The 25,735-nt window shown below is 46.4% G+C and overlaps 1 protein-coding gene across 1 annotated transcript in view; it reads left to right on the top strand.

Annotated features, from left to right (window-relative positions):
* The first annotated feature begins 1,735 nt into the window (after window positions 1-1,735).
* CYL1 (alpha-N-acetylglucosaminidase family / NAGLU family) overlaps window positions 1,736-25,735 on the top strand; it is a 46,567-nt gene continuing 22,567 nt past the window's right edge. The window contains exons 1-6 of the mRNA XM_078590365.1: window positions 1,736-1,989; window positions 2,764-2,834; window positions 3,838-4,049; window positions 4,550-4,671; window positions 5,699-5,784; window positions 18,052-18,146. Of these exons, the coding sequence (XP_078446491.1) occupies window positions 1,762-1,989; window positions 2,764-2,834; window positions 3,838-4,049; window positions 4,550-4,671; window positions 5,699-5,784; window positions 18,052-18,146 (814 nt within the window). The 5' untranslated portion in view covers window positions 1,736-1,761. The remainder of the gene's footprint in view (window positions 1,990-2,763; window positions 2,835-3,837; window positions 4,050-4,549; window positions 4,672-5,698; window positions 5,785-18,051; window positions 18,147-25,735) is intronic.

Below are 25,735 nucleotides of genomic sequence, written 5' to 3'. Positions count from 1 at the left end.
CAATATTACATATTTAAGAGATGAAATATAGTGGGCTAACATTCTTGTATACTTGTGAGGTTTTAGGCTGGACTCTTTTGAGTCATATGAGTTGACTAACTAGCTTCCTCTTTTGTATAGTTCCGTATCGTTCGGGACGTGAAGGACGGAGAGGACAGGACGAAGATCCTCCCGTCCGACGTCCACAATCAATGCAGGGACTTTGACGCAAAATGTCAAGGAATTGAGTAAGGATCCCACATGGCAAGATATCGACCGTTGGAAACAAATCTGATGGATTTTTGTCCATCCCGTACCTTCCATCGTTTGAGACCTCCAGATGGTACGGTTTTTTCGTCTGACGATAGTATAACCGTCCCATCCGTTTTTTCTGAGACGAATCTCCATCTCGGTGTTCACCCAATCTCGCAACGGGATTATTTGTTCATCTTGGGACGAAAAAACCGTACCATCCGTTTGTCTTGAGAATTTCCATCCCAGTTTCCATTCAATCTTGTGAGGGGACTATTTGTTCATCCTGGTACGAAAAAACCATCCCGTCTGTTCGTCTCGAGACGAATCTCCATCCTGGTTTTCTTCCAATCTTGTGACGGGACTATTTGTTTGTCCTGGGACGAAAAAACCGTCATGTCTGTTCCTCCCGGGACGAATCTCCATCCCGGTTTTAGTCCAATCTTGTGACGGAACTATTTGTTCATCCTGGGACGAAAAAACCATCCTGTCTGTTCGTCCGGAGACGAATCTCCATCCCGGTTTTTGTCCAATCTTGTGAGGGGACTATTTGTTCGTCCTGGGACGAAAAAACCATCTCGTCTATTCGTCTCGAGACGAATCTCCATCCTGGATTTAGTCCAATCTTGTGAGGGGATTATTTGTTCGTCATGGGAGGAAAAAACCATCCCGGTCTGTTCGTCCTGAGGCGAATCTCCATCCCGGTTTTTGTCCAATCTTGTGAGGGGACTATTTGTTCGTCACGGGACGAAAAAACCATCTCGTCTGTTTGTCCCGAGACGAATCTCCATCCCGGTTTTTGTCCAATCTTGTGAGGGGACTATTTGTTCGTCCTGAGACGAAAAAACCTTCTTGTCTATTCGTCTCGAGACGAATCTCCATCCCGGATTTAGTCCAATCTTGTTAGGGGACTATTTGTTCGTCATAGGAGGAAAAAACCATCCCGTCTGTTCGTCCTGAGGCGAATCTCCATCCCGGTTTTTGTCCAATCTTGTGAGGGGACTATTTGTTCGTCGCGGGACGAAAAAACCATCTCGTCTGTTTGTCCCGAGACGAATCTCCATCCCGGTTTTTGTCCAATCTTGTGAGGGGACTATTTGTTCGTCATGGGATGAAAAAACCATCCCCTCTGTTCGTCCCGAGACGAATCTCCATCCTGGTTTTTTTCCAATCTTGTGACGGGACTATTTGTTCGTCCTGGGACGAAAAAACCGTCCTGTCTGTTTGTCCCGAGATGAATCTCCATCCCAGTTTTAGTCCAATCTTGTGACGGGACTGCTTTTTCATCCTGGGACGAAAAAACCATCCCGTCTGTTCGTCCCGAGACGAATCTCTATCCAAGTTTTAGTCCAATCTTATGATGGGACTATTTGTTGTCCTGGGATGAAAAAACCGTCCCGTCCACGTCCCTACACTATACTCTTTTGGGTTAGTTATCCGTTTGCACTCTTAGAGACTACTTTAATAGGCTCTGCTGATGGCCATGTATAAGACCCCACCAGTTCTTGGCAAGCAAAGGCCAGAACGATCATGCCGAAAGCGGAAGAGAAGGCAGGAAAGATCATGGCGATCGGAGCGGTATCGCGATTTCTCATGTTTCTGTCTCTCTGCATGCCGTCTTTGTCATCATCATCACAGTTTTTCGATTACGGATCGGAGCGGAAGTCGCCTGCTCTTCAGGAGGCCGCAGCAAGTGGCGTTCTGAAGCGGCTGCTTCATTCTCACGTTTCCGCTTTCCAGTTGAGCATAATTTCCGAGGTATTACTTCGCTTGAGGCCTCTTTCTTATCTTTGACCGCTGTTTGATTACAGTTTGATGTAGAAATCCGATGGTAATTGTAATTTCGATGGATGTGAGTGTTTGCTTGTATTTGATTACCAACAGAGGCATGATTCTGACGGTAATGTATAGAAAAAGAGGAGAAATCCAACAATAAATGATGCTCCATTGAACTCTTTCACTGTCAGAACTATAGAGACCGTCGCAATTATATTTCTGAAAGTAATCAGAGATAAGTCGGTGGCCGCAAGAAAAAACTCCTAGATTATTTTCAGCGGTATAATCCGACGTGGAAACTTAACCTGTACATGTTTTTCCATTGGTTGTGAGAATTCGGATGATCTATGAAAGTTTCACATTGATTCAACTCGTTATGGGGCAATTGAATTTTTTTCAATAGAAATATGGGGCAATTAATGTCTATTTAAAGAATTAGATTCCTGTATTAATAGAAAGTCTTAACCTGGTGATTCTGTATCTTGGACGATTAGGGGAGTGGTAAATTACTTAAATACCGTTGCTAGCATTGATAAATCAAGGGAATAAGGAACACTATTGGTTTTCTCTTCTTCTCACCATTAAACAATTTTTTTTTGAAGATACTCACAGAATGGCTGATGTGCCAGCATGGAAAAAGTGTGGGAAAAAATAAGGCCATCAATGTTTTATGCTCATCAAAGTAACTTTGATGCCGTGCTTCCTTGAGTTTGTCAAAGATTGGGTTCAATCAAAAATTAATTTGAAACATTTCAGGGATCATGTGGCGGGAGTCGATGCTTTTGGATAAAAAATGGGAATCCATCGGAGAATGGTTCCAAAATCAGGCATGTGATTTACTAAATTGCCTTAAATTAGCTTAGTGATGTTTAAAATGCATACGCATATATTGCACCACAAAAGCTCTCAGCTGCTCGAATGTATTCCATTGACTTGACCTAAACGACCAAATGCTGCCCTCACTTTTTCTGAGTTTTCATTTTTTATTTTCTTCCCATTTCGTTGTTAACCAAATCTTAATTAACTTTATTTTGAAAGGGCAAAGTGATATGAGGAGTGCACATGATCGTCACCCTGTGAACATATTTCAGGGCATTTAAATAGGCTGATATTAAAGATTTGAACTTTATTTTCACAGTTTTATCTTTTATGTCCTCTGAAATATTGGCAATTGAAAAAAAAATTAAAGAATGAAAGTCGTCTCTCAACATAAGAGTAGCCAGGAGAAACTTATATGGCCCTCTGAAGAACACTTCAATAAGGAAGAGTGTGAAAAACCATTGGGTTCAAAATTCCATGTATACAAGGGGGCTCAGTCAATATTGGAATCCAAAACATAATTGAGGTAAGTAGCGATGTTTTCCAATTGAATAGGTCCCAAGATTAACTTCAGACTGCTTGGAAGTCTCACTCTGTCCGCCTCTTTACCTCTCTGCATGAGTTGGGTAAATTCTCCTTGGCATCATTTTATAATAATGCAGGAGAAGATGGATTATTTCAGGGTAAAGAGTGGTGAGGATGGACCAAACCCTAGAACATGATTTTTTCTAGGAACGTTCTTCCTATTGATTCCCTTACACCCTCCTTAGAGAGACAATTGCATGGCGTTGTGTTTTATTGCATTTCGTTCACGAGTAAATGTAGATGCACTGTTTTTTTTTCATTTACCTTAAATCGATTCTGTTGACATGTACCAGGATGTAGTATTATAATTATTAATTTTGAAAGAATCAGGACATTGTAATATGCAATGAATGTTTCCCATTCTCCAAGTGAAGCTTTTCCTTTTCTTGTCATAAGTTTGAAACCTATGACTATTATTCCTTATAGGATTGAGGGAACTACTGGTGTAGAAATCGCATCTGGCCTGCACTGGTATCTGAAGTACTGGTGTGGTGCTCACATTTCATGGGACAAGACTGGAGGGGTTCAATTATCCTCTGTTCCACCCCCAGACTTTCTTCCTCCTGTTCAAGGAGGAGGGTTGATGCTGAAGCGTCCTGTTCCATGGAGCTACTACCAAAATGTTGTAACCTCAAGTTGTAAGTGTCTTCTTTTTCCAATTCAATCCTATTTTGTACGATGTGGATACATTTCACGATCAAATGCAATATCCAGACATATTAGTTTCATTTCAAAAGAAGTCAGTCTTAAGATTCTTAACTTGATATATTTTATTCTAATTCTCATGCCTTCCCGCAACTTTAACAAATTGATAGCTATCTCAATTTGTTAAGCTTTTCATGCCATGACGAAGAAATGCATCTTAAAATATTGGTTATTTATTTTTTACAAATAACCGAGTCACACGAACAAAAGAGGTTGGTTGAGGCTGGAGTTCATTATTTATAAACATTCTTTAAGAAAAAAATTGTTTTTAAATGATGAACTCTGGCCTCAAACAACCTCTTTTTTTGTGTGACTTGGTTATTTACCGCTCCATAACACCCTTATGGTCTTTCATATTGAAGTGTCATCACTTTTGCGGGGGCATCTTTGCTTAATTTATGCATCTGAGAAAATTTACTTTTACTCGGAGCAGATTCATTTGTTTGGTGGGACTGGAGAAGATGGGAAAAAGAAATCGATTGGATGGCTTTGCAAGGAATCAATTTACCATTAGCGTTTACAGGACAAGAAGCTATCTGGCAGAAGGTTTTTAAGGTGATCAAATATAGCGTTGAATAACCTATACATGTTTTTTGGTTTCAAATAATCATTGGCTCTTACATTTAGCCTTCCCCGATACCATCCCAATCATATCTTTTAAACTATGACTTTTAATACAACACGCAGTTATTTTAAGGTTGGATTCATTTCCTTATAATTTCCCTTAAGTAGTTGTATTAGGGTTTGTGGACAAATGACACATTGTCATCTGTCTGGCACCCTACCGTCATCCAACATCTGTCAAAGCCGTGGACAGTGGTGGTTATCTGGGATTGTAGTCCTTGGGACCGAACAGGCATGTGACAAATTTCCCACTATCCCATTCATCCCATACTAGTTCCGGGAGAGGAAAGAGCATCATTACGCTGTGGCAGTGGGCAGGAAAGTAGGACTTGCCTTGTAGGCAGGACAAGAGAGGAAGTTCTTCCCCAACAGGTTCGTCCAGTAAGCCAGGTAGGAGGGGGGACGGGGTGGTGGTGTGGTGGGGGGCGAGCAGGAAGTTCTTCCCCAACAGGTTCGTCTGTTCCAGTTGTCATCCTCTGTCCTAACTGAGGGTAGAGATGAAGGAAGGTCTGGAAACAGAAACAGTTTCTGGATGTTTACCATCTGGAGAGAGAGGGCATTGGGATGGGACCAATAAGGTTTCCTGTTTAATCCTGTCCTGTTCGGTTCGTTCCTTTACAGTACCTGTCAACTATCCCCCAAACCCTAATTTGCATGTTACATAGAGGAATGTAATTAATTTCTGTTGCAGAAATCAATTAATGGGAAAAATAAATCATCCATGCAGATAACTGTGCAGATACGTATCACCTGTTGTCAGTTGACTATGTTGGCTGACCTTATCTTATACCCTTACCTTGTGTGGACGGACCTGAGGATAACAGCATTTTGTAGATATTATTCTCTGAAAATATTTTTATGTATGGTTTTGTCTATCAGATGTCTTTCATGGATATTGAGTCTAACACAGATTTTTTCTTATGATATTTTACTCAAATGTTTGCGGTGTGTAAAGCAGGGATTTAATGTAAGTGAAGAAGATATGAGTACTTTTTTTGGTGGACCTGCCTTTCTTGCATGGGCGCGAATGGGCAATTTGCATAGGTGAACTCTTCTGTGATAACTTTTTTGTTCTTTAACTCTTCTCATGTGCAATTATTTTCTGAAAATAATTGGGACAGAATGAGTGAAGATCCCCATCCCTAGTCAGGGGTATTTCTGGCATTTTAACTCAGAGTGGTTTATTTAATTCATGTGGCCTTCTATAGGGAGAGGAGACTGAATCATTTTATAACGGACTGACCTGTCATCTATGCCCAATTGAGGGTAATATTCTAATAGGCGTGTGAGAGAGAGTGAAAATAATATTTCATCTCTAAGACTTGTTTTGTTTTTGGGAACAGTTCCTGTGTTGTGAACATCATCTGTTAGAAATACTTTATTGGAGTTCCCTTCATTGATTGCTCTCCTCTCTCAACTCTTCCTTGTCTTGTGTCTCTCTCTCTCTGGCCATACCTATCCATGTCCCTGGATCAGATCTGGATGCCCTGCCCATGACTTGCAAACCCAGATCACCCTCCCCCTGAAACAGTGACTTCCTTGTACAAAAAATGACTCTCATGCAACTTATCCAGCCTAGTATGCATACTATAGCTGTGCTGAATCATTCTGTCTCACAGTTGAATCGCACAGTTGCTGCTAGGCCTAATGAATCTAAGCTCTCGACTCCGTCAACAGTACACAGCTTTGCATGCTTGATGGAAACTATGTCCCCAGTGCTGACCTCTAACACTCTTGTTGAAGATCCAAGATTGAGATGTAATATCGAATTAGAAACCAAGAAACTGTCATATGTAGTAAAGTCACTCAATTAGAAGAAATCCAAGAACAATATGGAGGATAAAGAGAGAAGAAGAAAGAATGAGATCTGAGAGTAGGTGAGAATGGGGTGAGATCTTATTGACTCCCCTCTGGTAGTGTGAGGGTGGGAATATCTCATGAAAAACTTCGTACTCATCCTTCTCCTGTCAGTCTTATTTATAGGCTGGACTTCCAGCCAAGCTTCTAATTCAAACCGTCACGTGCCAGGATGGTCACCCGTGTGCCGGAGCGCCTGACTCTCTTCCTTTTATGATATGATTGAGGAACAACCATATTATGAACCCCCAGAATCCAAAGTTGCTTCACATGCCAATCCCCACACTTGCCAACCTCAGCCCCCTAAATGGGGATTGCCACACCATCATCTGCCTCCCTCCCTTCCTGACCAGAAATCCCTCTTCCCTCTGATAGAACCTCAAGATCCAATCAAGGAAAAAAAAATCCGATCAAGAAACACAGAGATATGAGAGAAAAATGACCCTTCTCTTATGCGCCCAGAAATACAGTAGGACTGAGTCTATGCACTGAGACAAATTCTAAGAATTGAGAAGAGAATCGTTCACACGACGGTAGAGGAATGATAAAAGGATGACTCAGACGTATTGGATGGTCTGTGTTCTCGTTGGGGAGCTTGCCAAATCGGCTGCCCTTCGCTAGATCTTGGACAATCTCTGCCACTCCAGCCTGCTACACCCAATCAGGTAATAATAGCCCAAATGGCCCTTGATGGTTATTTGGCACTGAAGGGAGAGAACCAGCGATGGTTGTTGTGGAAGTCCGAAGGATTCCAATGGGATATTGAAGATGGCCAACAATGGAGGTTATGATCAAACCCGGGGAGACTCCACGCCATAATCTCGACGAGATTGGTGTTTGGGAATCCAACAACGTGATGATATTGGATGTGACAATGATGGAAGGATACCAACTTTCTGAGATGGTTCAGATTAAGGTCCTGAAGGCACTTTCAAGGTATGGCCACAGTTATGACTTCTTCCACCTGTGCCACAGTCATCTCAGACACTTGGGGTACAACATGGTGAAGTTATGAGACTCTCCCTGGGGGGGGGGACACCTTGAGACATTCCATCTACCTCAAGACATTTTGTCCATCAAGGAGATGAGTGGGAAAGGGGTCGCCGGCAGAAGCATTTCTGGGCCCTCACCTTCGATCGATCAATAGACAATGGGTCTCTAAAGATGGACCACGCTCAAACAAAGTCAGGGTCAATGAAAGGGGGTGATACCACACAACTTGGTAGTCGGGATTCTACTTTATTAGCAATACTGCTGACGTCAATGACAATGCCGGAGGCAGCAGAGCAGACAGGGCAAGCCAGACCAAGTCAATTGTTGTTGATGCTAGAGAATGAGAGTCACAAAAGGCAGAGATCAGAGGTCCACGTTGGGTCGGAGACAGTGAAATCTACACGAGGGAAGACAAACAAAGCTGAAGGGGAAGGGGGGAACATCAGGGCAGATATGAAGTGGATGGTGCAATTGTGGCAGGAGACGTACCAACAACATGGAAGAAAAATGGGACAAAGGGCTTCATGTGGAAAGTTGAATTTCCAAAGACATATGATTCCCTTGATTGGAGGGGATATGGCGGGTGGATATGGTGGGGGCCGCCTTTCTCAGTAAAGGAGGCATATCTGAAAATTCAAGGGGAAGTGAGGGACGGCATTTCTCAGAAAAGGAGGCATATCTGAAAATTCAAGGGGAAGTGAGGGACGGCATTTCTACAGGTGCTACATGTCATATCATAATGATGCAAAAAATCCCCTTAAAGGTGCGGCTGTTCGGGTGGCTGCTGAGGAGACGACGTCTGGTCACACGGGTATATCGCAGGCGATGGGCGCCCACGGAGCCCATCTCGTGCCCTCTGTGTAGCGGGGGTGAGGAAGTCTGCTCACACCTTTTTTTCACATGTCTGTCTGCCAGGGGAGTATGGGCATCGCAGCAGGTTCACGGGGTGAATTTTTCCTCCGACACGGCGTTTTGGGCTTCATTCATGATCGGTAGACACCGGAGCAGAGCAGACTGGGGGAAAATACTGGCGGTACTCTGGGCGATATGGATGCATCGAAATGATGTGGTGTTCAAAGGAGGGACGACATCGGTGGACAGCGTCATCTCGGGCATTACGATTTTAGGATCTTTCTAGAGGTTTGGGGGGTAGAGGGCCGGCCTTACGTGGCCATGTCTGTATATGCTATGTACATAATGTTTGCATCTTTTTAATGGAACAGGTGGACCACCGGTTTCCGGGTGGCCTGCCCTACTTTCTTTCAAAGAAAAAATGATTCCCTTGATTGGAATTTTTTTTGTGGTTTTCTATGAGGAAGAGATGCTTTCCCATTGAATGGGTGGCATGATTGCTGCAATGTGTTACTGATAGGGTCCCAACTCAGACCTATCAGAGAACGAAGAGAAGCTGACAGTCAAGAGACTCCACACGTGCCGCTGGAGCAGCACGTGTGATGCCAAACTAATGGCTCCGTCGAGAAACTATAAATAAAGCAGCAGAGGACTCATGGGGTACACTTTTTCTGAAATCAAGAAGTCCTTGGCATTGAGGTTGGAGCAGAGATCCTCCAGCTCTAGGGAGGAGGAGCTTGCGTCTGATCTGGCCAATTCTTTCTCTTTATCACTCTCAGTTCCTCTCTTTCCCTTTCCATATTGTTATAGACAACAAGATTCCAAAGCACATATTGCACCATATATTGGAACTCTGTGATTCCAATTTGATGATCAGTAATTTACTTGGTTTTCGGTATTCAGTTCTTCTCTACATTGAAGTCCCTATCAGTTCTTTTAGATCCTGGTTGACGGGCATCCAGAGGGGGATGGATCTATCTGCTACGAGGTGTCACCACTATTGTTCATCCTAGGATTTGATATACAATTAAAGTGTGTGTACGTAACTTGTTGAGGCGGTTCTCTGACCATGAGCTATCCAAATGGCATTCCGCAACTCCAGTACACAAATAACACTACATTAACATAAAAGGCTTTGCGAAGGAAGCTAGGAATCTCTCCACATTATTAGACCTGTTGAAATGGGCTTATCCTATTATTGTCTTTTATGTCATTGTAATGGCCCATGTTAACAGGCCCATTCTAGAATCTCTCTCCTCTTCCCTGTAAAGGCTGTGATTAACCATAATGAAAGTTAAGGCATTTGATTGTCGATTTTCACCTCGGCGTCGGCTCTGCCGGTCTATCGCGTTGGCTTGCTGCTCGATCACGTCAGCTCCGCCAACACTCTCTCCGGCTCCGCCTACGGTCTCGTGGGCTTACATCAGTTTACTGCGGCTTCTTTGGCGGCGCCTTTGGCTTCACCTCAGACTGATTCAGCGGCACATTTGGCTCCTTTTTCGGTCAGGCCGTCACTGCCATCTGAAAAATTTTGGCGCCTCCGCTCAGTTCGGCTCCACCTCCGCTCGCGCCGGCGTCACCTCTGCGCGCTCCGACTCTGCTGCCACTTGCTCCGGTTGCCCCGGCCCTTTGCTGTGGCTTGGCCGTCGCTCGTTTCGGCTTCACCGGCCCTCGCTCCGGCACGATCGTCGTTCAGTCTACCATTGCTCCTCCTACACATCTGATCATCATCAAGTGTTGCAGGAGTATCTACCATGGCCACCGACGACTCAACCACATCTACTGCCAACCTGCCTCCAGTGCCGTTTACTCTATTGACGCCTGAATTGAGTAATTGGCACCATCTTCTGCCTCGTATTCCTCTTGAATTTTGCTTTACAGGATTGAATCTTCTTCGATGGCACAAGTATGTTAAAATCTCCTTGAAAGACTGGCTTATGAAACACCTTTTGGAAGATCCACCACTTCCTACTGATCCTGGTTATGATCATTGGATTGATGTTGAGGGTATTGTTCACCGTTGGATTCTTGACAGCATCAGTCCATCCGTTACTGTTGAATTCTTATTCCTCAACTCCTCCAAAGATATTTGGGATGCTGTTCAAGAGTCTCCTTTGAAGAAGAACAACTATATGATCTTGTCACTCGCTCCACAAATTTGGTGTAGGAACTGCATTCTATTCTTGATTATAGCACCGAACTGTCCTCTCTACGGGCCAAGTTATATTACTACATGCCTCGTGATCCACACTCTGTTGATCGTGGTTATGTTCTTAAACTCAGGGTATTCAAATTCCTCATGGGATTAAATCTAGAGTATGAGTCTCTTCGCAACCAGCTCATCCATCTGGAGAAAATTCTGAATTATAATGAAGCCCTGCATATTGTTCGAACTGAGGAGACTCAGCTTCGTCTTGTTCACTCTGAGCCAGCCTCTGCTATGGTTATTCAACAATTTCAGGGTTCTGGCCCTGCGCTTGTTCAGGGAGGGCAGTCCAACATTCCATCTCCCGCATTGACGCAATCGCATCAAACTCCCTTAGTCCCTAAGTCGGTGCAGCCTGTTCAAGGGACTCAAGGAGATTCTTCCCTTTCTGCAATTATTGTAAGAAACGTGGTCATACAAAGGACACTTGCTACAAGCTGCAGTGCGAGAATGCTCATCAAAGTGATTTGGTGACCATTCCGGATCCTCCTATCTCTTTACTGCGGCATCAGTTTCAGCTGTGGCTTCTCCTCCAATGCCACTTCGTCTACTTCCAGGGATACCTCCAACAATTGCTGATGCATCATCTTCTATCAGAGATCAGCTGAAGCAAGAGGAAATTGATTGACTCCGCTGCTTACTTCAGTCAAATGTGGTGGAATCTACATGTCTGGCTCATGGAGGTATGAGACCTGCCACTTACTCTTCCCTAATTTATTGGATGCAATGGATCATTGACTCGGATGCCACAACCCATATGTCCCCTGATCCTAGTTGTTTCCTCACCTACAAACCCACTCCCAGCTTCCCTAAAGTACGTATTGCGTTGGGTGATCTTCTTACTGTTGCCGGAGTGGGGCATGTCTAACTCTCATCCCGCCTCACTCTCACCCATGTCCTCCATGTGCCATGTCTCACTGTTAACCTTCTTTCTCTTCGTCACCTTGCTCGAGACTTGGGTCAGGTATTATCTTTTACACCTGATACATGTTTCTACCTTGATAAGGTGTCGGGGTAGACGACTACACTTGCTGAGGAACACGGGGGTCTCTACATCCATTCTCGTTGTCCTTAGACCTCTACTAGAGGAGCGGTTCTCTCCTCTACGACGCACGACCATCTTTGGCTTCTTCACTATTGCTGGAGCCATCCTTCCTCCTCTACTTTGAAGTTAATGCTCCTTCTTTTTTTTCATGAACGTCCTGTGGACAAGTTTTTTTGTGAACCGTGTCGTTTGACAAAACAGACTCAGACAATGTACCCTCCTAATTTATCTTCATGCTATTTTTCTCCTTTCTCTCTCATTCATAGTGACATATGGCGTCCTGTCCCTATCTCTTGCACTTTGGGCGCACGATGGTTAGTGATATTTATTGATGACTACACTCGGTTGACATGGGCTTATCTCTGAAAAAGCAAATCAGACCTTACCAAATTGTCATTTCCTTCCATACCTTCATCCAAAATCAGTTTTCCACATGTCTTAAACGCTTCCACTCCGATAATGCCCGTGATTACCTTGATTCCACTCTTTCTACTTTCTTTAGCTCCCATGGCATTGTTCATGAAACATCTTTTGCATACACTCCACAACAAAATGACCTTGCTGAACGAAAGTTTCGCCACATCTTTGATACCACCTGAACCCTTCTTCTTAACATGAACATGACGAAGTATTTTTGAGGTGACGCTTCTCTCACGGCACTCATCTCATCAATCGTCCTCCTTCTCATGTCCTTCCTCTTCTCTCTCCCCTTGATGCCTTGCAGCAAGCCTACCCATCTGTGTCGTTGGAAACTAACCTTACCCCATGCATATTTGGATGCATTTGCTATGTCACCAAGCATCACCCTTCCCGAGACAAAATCGATGCTAAAGCGCTCCGGTGTGTCTTTGTGGGCTATTCCGCTCATCAAAAGGGCTATATATGCTATCATCCATCTACTCATCGCTTCTTTGTGAGTAAGGATGCCATCTTTGATGAGTCCACACCTATTCTTCCTCATCTTCTTCCTCCACTTCTTCTCCTCTGATATTTGACGAGTCCCTTGACTTCCTTGTCCCCTGCTCATGTTTCCATTGCTTTTGACCCGCTCCTCAAAAATTCAATGGGACCACGTATAGTCGGCGTCCATGCCCTCCTTTGGTTATTGCTGTCCCATCACCTGAATCTGCACCTAATCCCTCTCCTGCCTCTCCTGCTCATGATGAACCACCTCCTCCCCCTCATGATAACCTTCTCATTGCTCTTTGCAAAGCCACTAGATCTTGTACCTCCACACCCTTTTATCCTTTGGCCAACTATGTCTCCTTCCAACTTTTGCACCTGTAGCTAAGTATGAACGCTGTACGCTTGCTCATTGCCCTTGCCGCTCATCATGATTGGCCTTTACAACAATTTGATGTCAAGAATGCCTTTCTACATGGTGATCTTCACAAGGAGATCTATATGTCCTTGTCTCATGGTTATACTTCTCCTTCGGCATCTCCTCAGGTCTGCCGTGTTAAGAAGTCCCTCTACGGTAAAAAGTAATCTCCTTTGGCTTGGTTTGGTCGCTTCACACGGTCTATGGAGTTATTTGGATACTCTCAATGCCACGGTGACCATACCCTTTTTTATCATCACTCCACGTTGAGGGGAATAACCCTCCTTGTTTACGTGGATGACATTACTATTACAAGGAATGACTCTCATGCAACAGCGCAGTTGGCTACACATCTTGCCGGTGAATTTGACATCAAACATCTTGGACCACATCGCTTCTTCCTTGGTATTGAGGTGACATATTCTAAAACTAGTATGTTTCTTTTCCACCAAAAAATACCTGTTGTATAATATAGGGGTGGGAAGAAGTATATTAATGAGCTTCTTTAGGAGCTTGGGAAAGAAAATTGACAACCTATTCCCACTCCTATTCAAGTCAATCAACGTCTATCTACAGCGAAGCATGATGAGTCTATTGATCAGGGACAGTACCAAAGATTGGTTGGTAAGCTGATTTATCTCACTCACTCGCCCTGTATTGCATATGCCGTGGGTACTTTGAGCCAATTCATGCACGATCTGAAGATGTGCCACATGCATGCAGCCAATCATGTACTCCGATATCTCAAGGGAACCTTTGGACTTGGCCTTCAATTTAAGCACCAGGGTGTCCTTCATTAAGATGTTTATATAGATGCTGATTATGCTGGTTCCCATGTTGATTGAAGATCAACGACTAGATATTGTACTTTTTTTGGTGGCAATCTTATTACATAGTGCATCAAAAAACAGTTAGTGGCTCTCGTTATAGTGTTGAAGCAGAGTTTCGTGCTCTTGCTCAAGACATCTACAAGGCATTGTAGCTCACCAGTCTTCTTGCAGAACTTAAATTGTCCTGTGATCAGCCTACTCAAATTTTCTGTGACAATCAATATGCTATTCGCATTGCCCATGATCCAGTGCAACATGGCTGCACTAAACATGTCGAGGTTGATTGTCACTTCATCAAGGACTAGATATTGTACTTTTTTTGGCGGCAATCTTATTACATAGTGCATCAAAAAACAGTTAGTGGTTCTCGTTATAGTGTTGAAGCAGAGTTTCGTGCTCTTGCTCAAGTCATCTAAGAGGCATTGTAGCTCACCAGTCTTCTTGCAGAACTTAAATTGTCCTGTGATCAGCCTACTCGAATTTTCTGTGACAATCAATATGCTATTCGCATTGCCCATGATCCAGTGCAACATGGCTGCACTAAACATGTCGAGGTTGACCGTCACTTCATCAAGGACTAGATATTGTCGGGACAATTCTGCACATCGTACATCCCTTCGGCTCAACAGCGGGTAGGTATCTTCACCAAAAGATTGTCTACTGCATGATTTCAAGAGCTGGGTGTCACGTTGGGAATGGATAATATCCACTCACCAGCTTCAGGGGGAGTGTTGGAATGGGCTTCTCCTATTATTTCTTTTATATCATTGTAATGGCCCATGTTAACAAGCACATTCTAGAATCTCTCTCGGCTTCTCGATAAAGACTCTGTAATTAACCCTAGTGAGAGTTAAGGCTTTTGATTCTCGATTTGTACAAGACCTAATTGCAAAATTTTTGGGCATGCAGATGAATCGAGACAAATCTGCAATTGTAGGTTTGGGATATTTCTGGAGGAGGAGGGTAATGCTCTATAGCCCTAGGGGGACATCCATTGGTGGAAAGGAGACTTGAGGAATGGCAGAACAGATTACTATCAAAGGGACCTCCCTTTGATAGTTTCTTTAAAAAAAACTGTCAAAGGGAGGTCACTTAGTGCTGCTGCGGTCGGTTCTTTCAGTAATTTTAATTTTCTTCCTCTTGGTCTTTAAGATGACAATGAGGGTAGGAACGCGTTTGGAAAGATTCATGGGCATTTTTTTTCGAAGAAGATCCAAGTCAGGAAATAATAGGGGGATATCTTTGGTATCATGTGATGTCGTGTGTAGACCCACAAGTCAAAGGAGGTTGGGGGTACTTGATATGAACCTGGATCTACGCTCGTATCGGAAGGAGGGTAGAGGACAAGGCAAGGTAGAATTTCCCGGGGTAAAGAGGTGAAATGGGAAGGATCTGAGAGGAGGACGAGCAGAGAGGGTAGGGATCGGCGAGGACGAGCCGCATGAAGATGCGGTGAGGTAAAGATGATCACGAGGGTCGGCTATCGTTGAGGTATAGAGGGAGACCAGACCTAGACGAGGAGACATGAGACAAGAACACTACTTTCTTCTTCTTGGCTGTCCTCCTAAAGGGAGGTGTTAGGCCCCTAACTAGGCGGCATTCCCTGCCTAGAGGCCTGCGTGCTAATTAGGAGGGCGTGTTCGCGTGAGACTCACAATTTTTAATGATTAAGTCCAATTAAGTGTTACGATGCACTAAGGGTGGTGACGCCCAACCTGATCTTTCTGGCCATCGGCCCCGTATGTGGTGGTACACGGTGGACGGTGCGCATGCCCGTTCGCGTCTTGGCACAGCGGATCAGTTGAAGTCCGTGCGTGCTGGTCGTGCGGGCCAACAAGCGTGAGTGCGCGGGCGCCTCCGGCCATCGGCCCCGTATGTGGTGATACACGGTGGATGGTACGCATGCCCGTCCGCGCCTTGGCGCAGCGAATCAGGTGAAGTCCGTGCGCGCTGGTCATGCGGGCCAACAGGCGTGAGTGCGCGGGCGCCAAGCGCCACGCGCGGCGCCAACGTTTCGCGCGGGTGCCAAGCGCGGCGGGTGGGCATGGGACGCGCAGGTTGGGGGGCATGTCGCGAGTGCAGTGCACGGAGTTGTGCAGGATGCCACGCGGGCATCGCGTGCATTGGGTGTGCGGGGCGCGGGGTGGGAGACATTCCGCCAGGAGACTAAGGCGGTGGCGCACAGTGAGCACCGAGGCAGCATGGGGGCGTTTTGCCCATGCGGATAGTGTCGGGCGCACAGTACCCAGCTTAAGGCTCCGAATGCAGCGGCGTCGCGCAGTCTGCGCGCGATAGGTGTTAGAGTGGGTGCTGGTGATGTGTGTGATCGTCAAGGCAGGGGTGGCGTGTGTGATCGCCATGCGCGCGGGCGCGCGGCGCCCAACCTAGGGGCACATGTGTAGCGGCAGGTCTGGCGGGCGCCCGCGGAGCACAGGCCCTCGAGGCGGAGAGTCGACACTACCTTGGCGCGAAGCGCCTCGTCTCGTTACTTTGTATCATCCCTGGTCTTCCCCCATGTAATGATCATGACTACGATGTAACCCTTTATGATATCAATGCAATAACCCTATTCCTCAATGGGGCTGCGTCCCCACACTCTCCTCTAACCCCTTCTATGCGATCTTAAGCTATTGCAAAAGACTTCCGCTGCAAGAGATCGAGGCTGCTCAGTGTTCTGCTCCAAGCATTGAGGCCAGCACGCGCCAGATTCGAGCAATTGACGTAGCTTGGGACTTGACCGCATGACAGGAGGACATCCCTATTTAAAGAAAATACAATGATAGCTAAATGACTGAAATGCCACTGTGGGCTAACATAACGAAACTACCCCTAGGATCCTGTCAGTTCTCCATCATAATCCATGAATTTGGTAGTTATGACGAAATTGGTTGAAAGAATTTTGCGGTCATAGAGGTTCTAGTTATGAATGTCTAGAAGAACAGTTATGGCTTAGAGCTGGATCAGGAGAGGCATGTGGTTAGAGTTCTAGGGGAATCTCCTTTTTGTCGTGGCATGAGACAAATCTTCCTTGCACCCAAGAATTTTTCTTTGCCAAACTTGGAAATGGCTCCATTTTGAGATATTGACTGGACGGTTAGTTGGCTGAAGGTATGCTACCAGTGGAGTTTCCAATACTTTACACCCTTGCACGGAATCCGCATGCCACTGAAAAAGAATGTTGGGATGGAGCATGGAAGCCAATCTTGGTAGGGGCTTTGTTAGACCAGGGGGTTGAAGAATTGATGGGTATGCAACTGGTGCTCATACATCTTCAACCTTTGAATGAGATACAAGATGGCTGGGAGTGGCGTGACTTTCTGTTAGAGATGCCTATAAGAAGATCAGAAGGGGAGTATTGGAGTATCCAACAACCATCACCACATGTGGCTGGTTGTGGAAGCAGAAAGTTTCTATAAAGATGAGGATTTTTGGTTGGTTGTTAATGAGGCCGCGATAAGTGACGCAACATTAAATGCATTTGGTGCACCATTGTCTCATGGGAGGGAGAGAGAGATTGGGAGAAGGGGGGAGAGAGGGAGGTACTAAAACCCTCTGGACTGTGCCAAGATTGCAGGAACCTGGGTTAAGCATAAAATGCAGGCATATGTTAATCTTGGGCGTAGGTTTTTTTTTTGGTTACCCTTTCTAAACATTTTTTTCCCAACAAAAGTGAATCCTCTAGTTTTAATTGAGTGTGGTTTTGTAGAGTTTGTATTCTTCTATTGGTGCCAGACTCCAAGGGCAGTGGGTTCCTCCTGCTGCCCTGCTGTCGTCTCTCTTCCTCTCCCCTCTCTTGCTTCCCCAGATTATCTTCTCCCCATTGATTTTAACAGTTAAGATAAACACTCTTGTAGCTCTCTTCCTCGTGCTTTCTTTGCTAATGGCATTATCTTTGGAGCTTACCCACAATCAGCCAACTAAGGCTGTAATCTATTTACAGGTCATCCTAGAGTCAGGGCTTGAAGTTGTTTAGGAGAAAATTTGAGGTGGTACTCACCATATATTATCAAGACCTTTGAGGATTCCTCAGCATCCCACATTATGCTCTGGTGTATTTATAAAGTTTTATAATTACAGAGGTTTGATTTTTCTCTGTAGTAAAACTGTTGTCGCATCTAAGACTCTATTTTTATTGCTATTTTGATGTTCCTTACTCCTATTTATTGTTCCTAGAGATATCAATCTAATCAAATTAGACATTGTACAGCTGGGGCGGTCCTCTTCCACAAAACTGGCTTAATTCACAGTTACACTTACAGAAGTCCATATTATCACGAATGAGAGATCTTGGAATGTCTCCAGGTACTAATAGTTATGTTGCATATTTATTGTGTTTTGTTGAGCTCATTTGATTCTACGGAAGCTTTTTCAAGCAGTAGTTATATAAATATATAATTAACTGTTAGTGAGATAGGCCTTATATGGCTAATGGGCCTTGTTCTATTAGCCCATTAGCCCTTTATCCACATTCTCTCTCCTAGGGCATATATACCCTCTCTCTTGTAACCAGTTGGTATGAGATTCTTCTTCTTGTTCTCATCACTCCTCTCCTTCTCCTAACCTAACCTAGGTTAGGATTCCACATGGTATCAGAGCCTTGCTCTTGATCCGTTTCTCGTCCCTGGCCCCTTGCTGCCACTGTCTGCTAGCCAGACTCACCAGCCAGCCAGCAGATTCTTCTCAAACCCCTCCCACGCAGCAGCCCGCAGCAACCGCAGCCGCAGCCCACAGCAGGCCGCACGCCGCAGTCCGCAGTAAGCCGCAGCCGCAGCCTGCCGCAGGCCGCACGCCGCAGCCTGCCGCAGGCCGCACGCCGCAGCCTGCCGCAGGCCGCGACGCCGCAGCCTGCAGCAAGCCGCAGCCGCGCCAGCCGCCAGCTGCAGCCCGCCGCAGGCCGCCAGCCGCAGCCTGCAGCAAGCCACAGCTGCAGCCCGCCGCAGCCTGCAGCAAGCCGCAGCCGCAGCCCGCCGCAGGCCGCCAGCCGCAGCCCGCAGCAGGCCGCACGCCACAGCCCGCAGCAAGCCGCAGCCGCAGCCCGCCGCCGGCCGCCAGCCGCAGCCTGCAGTAAGCCGCAGCCGCAGCCGCAGCCAGCCGCAGGCTGCACGCTGCAGCCCGCAGCTAGCCACCGCCGCAGCCAGCCGCAGGCCGCAAGCCGCCGTCCGCCGTAGTCGGACCCGCTGCTGTAATCGTCGCAGCTAGTCATGACTACTGACTCTACCGTCCACTCAGGGTCTTCTATCCCTGAGCCCCACCCGGCACCATCCCCCGTGTTCACGGCTGCCGACTTCGGGCGAGATCTACCCTCCCCCAAGATTGGTCTTCCTCTCCCGCCTGCCCCGGACTGCTGTCGGCTGAGTGCTCCGCAACTCTTGCCCTGGATTAAGTTTGTTGAGTCTACGCTGAAGGGCCGTCTCCTCCACTGCATTTCCTGCCGTCACGTTGCGTACCAACCTCATTCCCCGTGTCTTCGGGTGCACCGCATATGTCCATGACACCACACCCACCTTGACGAAGCTCGATGCCAGGGCTCTCAAGTGCATCTTCGTTGGCTATTCCTCTCTCCAAAAAGGGTACAAATGCTATCACCCCTCTACTCGACGGTTCTTTATTTCTGCGAACGTCACCTTTTCTGAATTTCAACCCTTCTTTGGCTCCTCCTCCTCGTCTGGCCTTTCGCCGGGTGAGGCCTCATCGTCCCCCACTTTGGACCCCTTTCCTGTCGTCGAGCCCACGGCTCCTCCGTCTCCCACGGATGTCGCCCGTGCTCCTCTACCTCCTCCTGACTCCTCTCCTGTGGTGGCCTCTGACCCATGCCCTTCCACGGAGTCTCCTCAGTTTTCCTCTACTCCGCTCTCACCTCCCTCCGAGTCATCCGCCCCTGCTGCAATATCCTCTCCCTCAACCGCTTCCGCTCCCTCCTCCTCTGGCCATCCCTCTCCGTCGGCTTCCCCTGGAGCTGAGGATGCCTCCCTTGGTTGGCCAATTGCTCTTCGCGAAGGGGTCCACCAGTGCACTCGCACACCTCTTTATCCTCTTTCTCACTACCTTTCCTACGACCGCTTGAGTCCTCCCTACCGTCTGTTTTTGACCCGCCTTGCGTCCGTATCCGTCCCTCACCGCCTTGCCGATGCTCTTGCTTGTCCTCATTGGAAGGCGGCCATGGACGAAGAAATGCATGCCTTGGTCAAAAACCACACGTGGGATGTGGTTCCTCTTCCGCCTGGTAAGAAGGCCGTGGGGTGCAAGTGGGTTCACACCCCCAAGCACCGTGCTGATGGGTCCCTTGAGCGTCGCAAGTCTCGTCTTGTTGCTCGGGACTTCACGCAGTCCTACGGGTTCGATTACTTTGAGACCTTTTCTCCCGTGGCGAAGATGGAATCAGTCCGCCTACTCTTGGCTCTCGCTGCTCATCATGGGTGGCTGATTCGGCAATTTGATGTCAAGAACGCCTTTCTCCACAGCGATCTTGAGGAAGAAGTCTACATGAGCCACCCTCCCGGGTACCCTCTAGGTCCTCCGGGAACCGTCTGTCGATTGCGGAAGTCCCTGTACGGACTGAAGCAGTCTCCGAGGATGTGGTTTCGTCGCTTCTCCTCCGTCATGCGTGGTGAAGGTTACACCCAGAGCAACGACGATGCTACCATCTTCTTCCGTCATGGCCCGACCGGGGTTGCTATCCTGGTGGTCTACGTCGATGACATTCTGATTACTGGCTCGGATACTGTTGAAGCCTCTCGCCTCGGACTTGCTCTTGCTCGGGAGTTTGAGATTAAGGCACTCGGCCCCCTCCGTTATTTTTTGGGTCTTGAGGTCGCCTACTCGTCTCGCGGCATCTTCGTCTCCCAGCAAAAGTACACCGTTGACGCGCTGACACTGACTGGTATGACCGATTGCTCCCCACTCCGGACGCCCATTGATCCCAACGTAAAGTTGGGTGACGGGGGCGACTCTCCGCCGGTCAACCACTATCAGTATCAGCAGCTGGTGGGGAAGCTCCTGTATTTGACCCACACTCGCCCCGACATCAGCTTCGTCGTCAACCTTCTCAGCCAGTTCATGCATGCTCCGCATGAGATCCATCGCCAGGCCGCCAATCGGGTCCTTGCATACCTGAAAGGCTGCCACGGGAAGGGCCTCCTCTTCCCACGGAGCTCTGACACGACGGTGAAGGTTTATACGGACGCTGTCTTTGCCGGGTCCGTCGTCGACTACCGTTCCACCACCGGATACTGCGCCTTCGTGTTCGGTGGCCTTGTCAGCAGGAAGAGCAGTAAGCAGGACAAGGTATCCCGCTCCAGTGCCGAGGCGGAATTCCGGGCTCTCGCTGATGGGGCTTCGGAAGGCCAGTGGATCTACGGGATCTTGCGCGAACTTCGAGTCAAGTATTCTGGCTCGATTCACTTCTACTGCGACAACAAGTCGGCTATCGCCCTGGCCAAAAATCCTGGCCAGACCGGCTGGATCACGCACATGGAGTGTGACCGCTACTTCTTCAAGGAGAGGATGGACGAGGGCATCTTCGACCTCACTTTTGTGTCTTCCTCCGACCAGGCCGCCGATGTCTTGACCAAAGGCCTGTCGATGTCTTGGTGCGTGCTGTATCCAAGCTTGGCATGGACGACATCCATACCTCGCTTGCGGGGGGCTGTGAGTGAGATAGGCCTTATATGGCTAATGGGCCTTGTTCTATTAGCCCATTAGCCCTTTATCCACATTCTCTCTCCTAGGGCATATATACCCTCTCTCTTGTAACCTGTTGGTATGAGATTCTTCTTCTTGTTCTCATCACTCCTCTCCTTCTCCAAACCTAACCTAGGTTAGGATTCCACATTAACAGTTCTAAGATCTAAATCTCTAATTAGCAAAAATCTTATGAGGGTATTTTGGCCACCTTCATTGCACATTCAAGAGAACTGCATCTTTTTGAGAATCTGGTTTGGTATAAGAATGTTCTTAGATTGTGGGACCTAGGTAGCTAGTTTGATTGGGATAATATGCCATGATTTATGTGTCATCAGAGGATTTCGTGGTTGTTTTCTTAGTATGTTGTCCTGGATTGACTCAACTCGTGGTTTGTTTTGTATTTAATTTAGGTACCTATCTTTGGTGAGTCTATTTAGAGCTCACACTATAGTTTTTTAGTTTGTATTAATCCACTCAAGGTGGATAGATAGCGGAAGTCAGAGATAAAAGAAGCTGAGAGTGGAAGAAAGAGAGAGAGAGACAGAGAGAAGGTAACAGGGTCTCTCCTGCCACCCTGGGAGCTTGCTTGATGGAAGAGTAAAAGTACCTACTCAAATTCAACAATGGAATTCCCTCTCTTAAATAGGAGTAGGAATATGTTTTCAAAATAAATAAATAAATAAATAGGAGTCGGAATCCCCAAATACAGATGATAGTTATTCTGTTATCTTTAACACGTCCCCGGATATAGCTGTTGCCCAACAACAGTTAAAAAGGTTAGCATTGAATGCTCAAATCCTGGCTTTGTGATGCAGCCGCAGCACAGGAACAGTTACAAAGATTGGCCTGGAATCTAGAAAGCCTGGCCTTGCACGAATAAACTGTGTTCAGAGTCCACAGAGGAAGTGCCTCAATCCACAAGCACAAGAAAACTCTCCGACATGGAAGAAAATCTGAAAGAGAATAAATCTCTCAAAAAGTATTTTTTTTCTGAAACATTAAAAGGGACAATCACCCGACGAGTCAGTGACTCTCAAGAAGTGATTAAATTTTTTTCTGAAGAACGGGCGGGGAGAGATCACATGCCAATGGTGATCAACCCTATTAACATTATATAAGCAATAAAATACATGACTGACCAAACTTGTCCTCTTCCCATTCTTTTATCCCTTCAAAACCAGTAACAGAGAAAACCATCTACATTGTGTAAGACAGCATCCAATGAGGTAAGCTTTCCCTTGAACACAACTTCGTTGTGGTGTGGCCACAATGCCTTAAGGAGCGCGAGAAGCCTGCCCCATGCCAAGCATCTCCTGCTAGCTCCTCCCCCATCGATCTCTAGCATGCTTCGTTGAATGCCACATCCTCTCCGGTGAGCTTCTGCGACCTCCAAATTGCCTGAGGGAGTGAACACTCAAAGAATAGATGAGAGCAACTCTCCTTGCGTGCACATGGGACAATACAAATGCGTTTGGGTACATGTGCTTCCAAAGGGACCATGTTATAAATAGCTTCCTTAGAAGTAACCATCCAAATATCTTCACTTTTAATGGAACCTTCAGCTTCCACAAGCTTCTGCACACACTATTGATTGGTCCCTCCTCCAATGTACTCTTCCACAAGAGCTTCCACAAGCTCTGAACTTCTTGTACACTTCCCTAACTGAGAAACATGGGCCACTCCATACACATTTTTCCCTTGTCCGTTCTGTTGGACTCAAGTTAAATATCACCTGCTGCATGCTCATCGATTCCTCTACCCCCTGGTCTGATGGAACCCCCCCTCAAAAATTGGGTTCCATGAGCCATCCCAACTGTCTCAAACCACTTGTTGAGGATTTCTGGTTCGGGAGAATAGACATGGGAGATCCTTACGCAATGAACCTCAGGCAGACCAGTCATCCCTTCAATAACTGAATTGCACTCCATTCCCAAGTCTGGCCTCAAAAAACCTTTGGATTTTTGGGATAGATCGGTCTCCTGTCCTGCCAGGAAATGGATGCCTCTCTACATGTGACTGTCCAACGTTCCCAGTCGTCTGCTGACCTCAGTGACCATGTCCTCTCCAGGCCATAATTTTCCCTCAAGACTTCAGTGACCATGTCTTCTGCTGACCACATAATCAACAATGTTTTGTTCCTGTCTTGCAAATGTATCACCCCCTGCTCGCCCTGTTCTGCTGACTAACAAACCACCTCCCATGAGACCATAGCCAATCCCCTACCAGCCCCTTCCATCGGGTCATTCTGAATGAAACGCCTCATCAAAGTTTCTAGATGCCGCCCGACTCTCTTGGGCAATTGAAAAACCAGGAGGTAAAAGATCGGAATTGCAGATATCCACGATCATCACAATATCAGGCAGCCTGTTCTCGATAGCATATGGCTCCTTTGCATTTGCCATTCTCCTCTCCACCTTTTTGATCACTGAGTATATGTGCTTGAAAGTTTCCCCTTTGTTAGGGGCACCAGTTAGCTCATGGGCAGCGTCCCAATGGGCATCCTCAAAACATCAGAGCACTACATATCTTCCAACTGCAATTGTCGAAACCCCATGAAACTGATTTATCTCAGTTAATCTTCAGGCCTGAGATAGCTGCAAATAAGTCCAGTAACGTCAAAAGGTTTTGGCCTTTTGCCATCGAACCTTTTTTTGATGCCCGTTGTGTAGCTTGTAGTTTGAAAACCCTTTAATAGTCCTCGTGCGCAGATATTAACCATGATAACGAATAGTAGTAGTGCCAATGGACATCCCTGTGCGACTCTGCTTTGTGGATGAATCCAACCTTCCTCTGGTTTCCCATTCACTCACACTGAAAAAGAAGTGGGAATGCCCTCGAGATGTTCCCGAGAAGACTCGCGAGAACAATGGAAATAAGTCCAGATTCCGATCACATATCTCCTCACCCACTGCATCTATTTCCTTGTGAACCCTCTCTTCTGTATCAAGGCCCATAGGAATTCCCAGTGAAGAGAGTCATATGACTTCGCAAAATCAACTTTCCACATGAAGCCTTTAGTCCCTTCTCTCTACCATACAGTTAAAATTTCGACTGCCACTATTGCACCATTGACTAGTAGTCAGCCCGGGATGAAAGTTGATTGATATGGACCAATGAGCTCTCCAATCACCAACCAAAGATGATTGGCTGTTTTATGCCGCCAATGCTTGTGATTAACGTCTGTGCCTTTCCTCCCAAATGCGCTTCCTAACTCCAAGAAGGTGATGTTGAAGTGCTTCCAGCTTTATAGCTAATCTTGCGGTGGCTGTCCCTTGGACCTGCTGTGATATCTACCATTCCTTCATTTCTTCCATTAACCCTGGTTCATACGCCACTTTATGTAAGTTCCCATCAAGTGGAAGAACCTCTCAAATTTATGAAGCCACTTGGAAGCCATGCGAATAATAGAAAAACAGTTTCAAAATTGGAGACAATATGGCCTTCATAGAGGGAAGTACTGATTATGGACTTGCTCATACATATCTGAAAGGAGGAAGAGGAATTGTCCAACCTCTGGGTCTTTGAGCCAGAAGTGAGATGGGATGGGTGGAGACTCTGCATAAATAAAAGGCACCTGCTGGACAGAAGGAAGAAGGGAATTGTTGATGTCTGCTGATGTGGAAATCAAGGCTGATCATCAATTCAGTGACCCTCATGATCCAGAGAGTGGCAAGGCTGATACAGCTTGCCACTCATTCTATCTGTCCCTCTTTCCCTACCTGATTTCTTCTCCATTCCTTTTATCTTTTCTCCCAGCTGCTCACTCTATTATCTCTACCCTGCGATTCTTGAAACTCTTGCCAATTTTGTAAAATTCTTGGATTCGAATGAAGCCACAATTCTTTTTAATATTTGCCCCTATGACGGTAAATAGATACATTTTCAAAGGGGTACATGTCAGAGGACTTCTGGGATTCCACACAGGGAGATGCTCTTAGAGGGTGAGAGGGGCATGTTTGACACTTCTTTGAACTGTGGGAATATGGCTGCAATGGAAATGAGATATTACTGGGTGGTGTTGTAAAAGCAGTGGCAAGCAGTGGCAGGACTGTAACCAGAGGACGCAGTGGCCCTTTAGGCCTTGTGTGTGCTTGATGCTTATATCTATTTATCACATCCGATTTTGGGTGATCATCCTTAGTTTATTAAATAAACATGTTCTCTCATCTCAACTCCTCTATGGGTGTTCCTCTCCTCTCAGCCACAAC

This window comes from Wolffia australiana, chromosome 19 (assembly GCF_029677425.1).
Source record: "Wolffia australiana isolate 7733 chromosome 19, ASM2967742v1".
Classification (NCBI taxonomy): domain Eukaryota; kingdom Viridiplantae; phylum Streptophyta; class Magnoliopsida; order Alismatales; family Araceae; genus Wolffia; species Wolffia australiana.
This window is presented reverse-complemented; position numbering and strand designations above follow the sequence as displayed.